The sequence below is a fragment of the Beta vulgaris genome, chromosome 6 (assembly GCF_026745355.1).
Source record: "Beta vulgaris subsp. vulgaris cultivar EL10 chromosome 6, EL10.2, whole genome shotgun sequence".
Classification (NCBI taxonomy): Eukaryota; Viridiplantae; Streptophyta; class Magnoliopsida; order Caryophyllales; family Amaranthaceae; genus Beta; species Beta vulgaris.
This window is the reverse complement of record NC_079207.1, coordinates 17088159-17094915: the sequence shown is the minus strand read 5'-3', so window position 1 is coordinate 17094915 and position 6757 is coordinate 17088159. Positions and strand designations below refer to the sequence as shown.

The window sequence follows — 6757 nt, the reverse complement described above, 5'->3', positions numbered from 1 at the left end:
GAGCTGGATGGGCTTGATATGCCCGCACTGTTGATTATCTCTAATATATTGGTAAATAATACGGAACGTATCGACTCAACAATCTAGACAAAAACTAGTTAAATTATATTAAAAAGTAGGTAAACTATCTCCCGGATAAACCAAGTTGTATCAATTTGCATGGGTGTCCATCCCAAAGAAAATCCACTATTTGTAAATTAGTGGGTTCCATTCCCATCTTAGAATTTTGCTACTCCAAGAAGCCAGCAATCTCAACCTCAAAGCTTTTTTATTGTTTTACTAGAGTAAGGAGTTCGTGGGGGTACTCAACTCATGAGTCAAAGACCCGTTAAAGAAACTTCGTGGAAACACGTCTTTATAGTATTGTCCAACCCTATACATAGAAACGAGTCCAAGAAGTAATCAGACTTTCTTTGTTTATATACAGATTTTCATTCACCTTGCACAAAGCCACAAACAATAATCTCCACAACAACAACAACAACAAAAGCTAGAATTAGAAGTAAAATTTATTATGGGTTTTGCAGAATCAGATTCATCAAAGTGTAGAAGACATCCATATCAAAAGCAACTTCCAGGAGTTTGTTCATGTTGCTTAAGAGAAAAGCTAACAAAACTAAGCATCTCCCCTTCTTTCAACAAAAGAAGCACCACTTTTATCTCCGATGACACCTCTTCTTACACTTCGTCGCCGCCGTATTCAACCGCCTCTTCCTCCTCCGTCACCACCACAACAACTAGAAAATCTCCGGGCCACCGCCATCGGAGAAACGGCTCCGAAGCGTATGTATCGGTGGGGATGGTATTGAATAATGGGTTGAAAAAGAGTAGGTCAGTGAGTTGTGCTCCTCTTTCAAAAACCAAGCTTATTGGAGCTAACTTTGATTGTGTTAATAATGATAAAGTGATTGGTGCCAAGATGAATAAGAGTTTTATGGAAGGTGGGAAGATTGTAGAAGATGGGAATATGAAGAAAAAAAGTGGGTTTTTGAAGAAATTGATTCATTCAACAAGTAAGAAAACAAGAGGAGTTTTGACACAATCCAAGACTATGAAAGAAAGGTCTCATCATACAACAAATGCAATTACAAACAATAAGAATTAGGTGTATTAGTTCATATTCACTTGCTTCTTTCTTTCTTTTGGTTAATTTGATTATATCCTTATGTATATCAAAGAATTAAGGTGTAACAATTTAAATGTAACCCTTTTTCAATATTCTTCTCTTCTTGTTTGGGTATATAAAGTATATCTATATGCTTCAAGGGAGAAAGGGGTGGGAAAATGAGTATGTATCATGTATGGTATCCTTAATATAATCTTGAGGTATAGATTTTTTCTGCTACGTACCCAGACAAAGAATTTGGACTTTTTGAATTGGACTGTCCTACTTCTTCTTTTCTTCTTATTACTGTTGTGTCTCTTGCTTTTCCACTGCCTAACTACAACGTATGGCAGTGGATTTCTTTCCAATCTGACAAAATAGCGGTCTTGAGGAATTAAAAGAGATCTCCAAAATTGATTAATTGGCTAATAATCAAGTGTTTATCTATGCCACTGTCACATATAGTGTACATTGATTGCATAAAAATTCTATGGTCTAATCAAGCATGTAAACATACAAAATAATAGTAAAACATAAGATTAACATCTCAAAAAGTTTAGATGTACAGACCTATTTCACTTCAATTGTTTGAGTATCCAATGAAATTGGATTTGAAATTGGGCCTATTCAAATACAATTCCATCATATATATAAATCTCCCCCCAACCCCCCCCCCCCTCAACCTATCATTTCAGTTTATCTCCCGTTCTATTTTCTCTCTCTTCTAAGTTGCTGACTACCCTACCCCACACTCGAATTGAAATTAAACTCTCATGTTTCCCAAACGAGTTTGAAAAATTGGATTTGGAGTTCAATTTTCATGTTTCCCAAACTAATTTGAGGAAATGAAATTGGAATTCAAATGCATGATTTTAATTTGTAGAATTGAAATACTAAAATTGAAATGAAATTCATGTTCCTAAATGCTACTTAAGAAAAAGCTATAAAAGAATGACAAAGAGGATTTAGTTGATGAAATAGAAAAGATAATTTATGTAAGTCCATGTATATTTATGTTGTGTCAAAGCCCATGTATAGTTGTATTATTTAGGCCCAGCAGCTTTTTTCTTTGAGTTGACTTATGTTTGAATAATATATATAGATGCACATAGTAATACATAACACAACTTTTGACACCAATGCATCATGGTATCAGAGCCACGGTAAACGCTCGTCAACCTACAATATACTACTTCGCCCCATAAGCGAAAAAACTCGAAACTTCAAGAATTGACCATCGTCGCTTCACAGCCCGATATTGAACTTTGTTGTACTGACTATAAACAGCATGGGAGATGACGAAAAGAAGATTGTGCTCGCGGCTAGTGACACTGGTTCCTCGTTTTTCTCGAGTTCAGGAGACCAGCCCAGATTTCTGATCACACACGTGATCTTGAACGAAGATAACTATGTTTCGTGGGATTACCTTGTCATTGAAGGCATGGAGAAAATTCATGTTTTTGGATGGATCGGAGACGAAGCTAACCGAAACAAAGAAATTGTTGGACTGGGTAACTGTGAATTCCATGATTGTATCATGGATAATGAGTAGTATTGAACCGAAAATCACTGCTTCAATTCCATGTCATGAAGAGGCGAGACGATTATGGGATTAATTCGAAAAGAGGTTTTGTGTGTCAGAAAAACATCGACTTCAACAAATAAGAGCTATTGTTGACTGCAAGCAAGCCAAAGACCAGCCTTTGAAGGATTGATACACAAAACTAATGAGCCTTTATGACGAATTTGCGAGATTGAATCCTTACACGGATGTGAGTGTGGCAAGTGCACTTGCGACGTTGCCAAGAAATATGCAAAGGACCGAGAAGATGAAATTTTTCATCAATTTTTACTTGGTGTTGATCATGAAGACCTTGGTGGAGTAAGGTCCAATTTGTTGTTGCAGGACCATTGTCGAATATTGACCGAGTTTTATCAAGCCTTTGCTCAAGATGAGAGAGTGCGAAGCATGGCTCGCACAAAAACTGAACCACGTGGGGATGCGAGCATCTTTGCGATGCAAGGGAGGAGTGATAACCGTGCCGAGAATGCCCGCTTGACTTGTAAATATTGCAAGAAGACAGGTCACGATGACACCACCTGTTTCAAAATACATTACACTACAAAAAAGGGTGAATTTAGCAACCAAACAAATTCGTCGCTAACTCAATAAAATCCGTCTGCAATTGCTTTAGCGTCCAAATTGGAGACGAAATACCTTGGACGTGGAATCGCTGGTCGCCAAACAATATTAGCTACCAAAATTTCAAAAATTCGTTGTCATTTTAGCGTCCAAGTTTATATCACGTCGCGAAATTTAGCAACCAAATTTCATTGAGTTGGTCACTATTCTTAGCGTCGGATTTTTAAATTTCGTTACTAATTTATTGTTGAAGTTAACTACTACTAATATAATTTTGGTCGCTAAATCCTTTACCATATTGGAAGCCCATGTTACTCTTTGCTGCCTTTTTATAATCTATGCTGCTGCTACTATATATAAAGATGAAAAAACACTTAAAAGTATAATCCTTAACATTTAGCAAAATAAACTCCATTGCTAGCCTTCATCAAAAAGAGTAGACATGTCAATTTACATATCTACTATATATATATAAAGATGAAACCTACTTTTTCTAGATCTAAAATAGTTCATCTAAGTACCATTTACAAAAAATATACCCCAAAATCCACAATTGGATCAAGCTTGAATTTCCCCATGTTGAACAAAAAAAAAAAAGCACCATGAGGATAATGTGGAGGCAATCACGAGGACAAACCGACATCAAGGGAAGCATTGCAACGTCCACTCATAATAACTTGGAATTGTTCTTGAAGAGCCTTTACACTGTCATTTGTTTGATCAAGCTTCTTTGTAGTTGCAGTTAAACCTTCCCTTGTTTCAGCAAGCTCTTTCTTTAGTTGCATATTCTCGGAAGTGAGTTGCTCAACTTGACTTTCCAGTTGGTTAACATGATCTATTCGTGCTTTCTTTGCATCGTTAATTTTGTAGGGCCTTTCATAAAACATGTCAGCAGCTGAACCAAGACCATATATCCTCCCACTCTTCCAACCTCCTAAAGCCTCTAAGAACAAGTCATTTTCTGATTGTTGATTCTCAGATTCCAAGTTGACAGCTTTCTTACTCTCAAAATCAGCCTAGATCAATCAAGAATGGAAAGAATTATAAGAATACTATAAGCTATATCCACCAAAATAATAAGTGTAATAGTCACAAACCACAACAGAACAAGCATGCTGGGAAAATTGGTTCAAAAAATCAGACTAGCAGGTCAATCAAGAATGGATAGAATAATCAACATACTAACACCTACATCCACCAAAAAAAGTTTCCCCACTTTCTTCACACTATTGTATCGGTTCACATGGTTGGCAACTTGGCACCTTTACATTAAAAAACCAAAAAAAGGCAGCTTGGTTACTTAATTCCCCCACTTTCTTCTTTTTTTACTAAAATTAATTGGTATTGTCATACTCTTTTGTAAATTCACACCCACCAGAAGCCAGCAAAATTACCTAGAAAGTCAGACAAACAACTAAGTGAAATAAAAAATAAGCAAAAGGAGGATTGATATCCACCAGACATTCCTCAACTAGCAGTTGAGCACTTAGAAACTAAACCTCGGAGAAAGATGGTAGTTTATCTCATACACATAGTCATTCAGTCAAGGCATTGTATTTTTAAAAAGGAGGATTTCAGAAAAAGCAGAAAGCAAATTTTCAAAAGTGCTTCAAACAGTAGGTAGCAAGGATAATAATCAGATCAAGGTGATGAATGTTTAGTTGTCAACCAGCAAAGAAAGCGAACCAGTCTAAGATAAATAATAAGGAAAGTGGTTTCATACTCTTTATATAACAGTATCTTGCACCTTAGATTTCAGAAGTTTTAATTTACTAAGTTAAAAGCTAAAATATAGTAGACATACCCATACAGTTTCAGACGTCTTGTCAACAAACTTTTGATCCTTGTTCACATGACCTTTGCGATAAACCTCAGCTGGAGTTACTTTACGCTTCAATGTTTTTTCCTTGAAATGAACATACTTTTAGTGAAAATACAATCAAGTACTTATAACTAATTATAATTCGCTGCCATTAGTAAAGATGACAAGACATTTAATGGTGTAGAAGTTTTAGTAAAGAGGAGAAAAACCTGAATACACCGAGAATCGGAAGCAAAATTGACCGGCGACGCCGATGTGACCGGAAGCGTAGAAGTTACCGACGGCGTAGCCCGGAAGCGTAGAAGTGACCGGCGGCGTAGACCGGCAGCGTAGAAGTGCTGCCGATGAGAGAGAAACCCTTTGTTTTCTAGTGAAGTGAGAGTGGCAGCGTAGAAGTGTTCGAATTTTTTTTTTGGGTAAAAAACCCTTTGTTTCCTCCCAAAATATTGTGAATGAAGCGCGAATTATCACAAGACTAGTCCGCCAAAATGAAAAAGAAGCTAGCGACCAATTTGACATTTTATATTTTAAATCTTTTTTTTTCATATTATTTGTGTATGGGTCGTCCAAGATTAACAACAAAAAATTATAGATTTCGTCGCCAAACAATTTTAGCGACTAGGAAATCAACATGACTTGTGGCATCCAAATGTGGGGAGACCGTTTCCAACAACTTAGTCGCCATTTTAGAGACCAAAATGAAATTCGTCTTCATTTTGGTTGCTAAATTCAACTTTTTTTGTAGGTACACGGTGTCCCTGCTTGGTAGCATGAGAAGTATGGTGGCGGCAAGAGTGCTGGTGGGGCTAGTGGTGAGGTGCGAGGCATATTCGGGTCCAAAGACAAAGGAGGTCCTGGTGAATTTTTGAGTGAATCCCGTGGTGTAGTTGGACTAAAAGACAAAGGGAAGCGAATTCACTTGAATGCAGTCAGTGGTAGGGAGGATGAGGCAGCGCCTTCTAGTGGTTGTAGGGTAGGTGATGGTACTCCACTCAATAACTTGACCTAAGATTAAGTGCAGTTCTTGATAAATCTTATTTGTGAGCAGAAAACCGAGCAAATGATGGGTAAGAAGTTTAGTTTATCTTGGATTTTAGACACAGACGCGTCTAATCATGTAACTGGTACCTTAGAGTTTTTGCATGATAGTGTTGATGTTAGTTACCCTAATAATCTTCCTGATGGTGTGGAGATTGTGATTGTTGGTACAAAACGAAGGAAAGCCGCACTCAATGGTGGACTTATCCTCAAGAACGTTCTTTTTTCCCAAAGCTTACCTGCAATTTGTTATCTGTTCCACAATTGATTGATGATAATAAGTGTATTGTTCGATTCACTAATTTACTATGTGTTATGCAGGACTGATGTTCAAGGAACCAGATTGGAGTCGGTGAGCGCAAGGGTGGACTCTATTTCTATCATGGTATTCCTGCCGTGCATGTTGTTTGAGTACTAGAGAAGAATGAGTTTGATTTGTGGCATCGCATGATGGGTCATCCGTCTGATCATGTCAACAAAATGATCCTGGCTCTTAGAGATAGTCCTAGTAGTCATAAATAATTTGAATAAGGTGTGTGAAGTTTTCCTCAAGCTAATCGTCTTAGTTTTCCCCTTAGTTGCAGTAGAGATAGTAGCAAGTTTGAATTGATTCATTATGACTTGTGGGGTCCATATCGTACTCCATCTG

General features: G+C 37.3%; 1 protein-coding gene across 1 annotated transcript; it reads left to right on the top strand.

Moving 5' to 3' along the window:
* The first annotated feature begins 255 nt into the window (after nucleotides 1-255).
* Nucleotides 256-1345, top strand: LOC104896033 (hypothetical protein). The gene has a single exon (XM_010682712.4). The coding sequence runs from the start codon at nucleotides 515-517 to the stop codon at nucleotides 1103-1105; it is 591 nt and encodes a 196-aa protein (XP_010681014.2). The 5' UTR covers nucleotides 256-514; the 3' UTR covers nucleotides 1106-1345.
* Nucleotides 1346-6757: the final 5412 nt, after the last annotated feature.

What these genes read in the sequence shown, in the direction of transcription:
- LOC104896033 (XM_010682712.4), top strand. Translation starts at nt 515, where the DNA reads ATGGGTTTTGCAGAATCAGATTCATCAAAGTGTAGAAGACATCCATAT.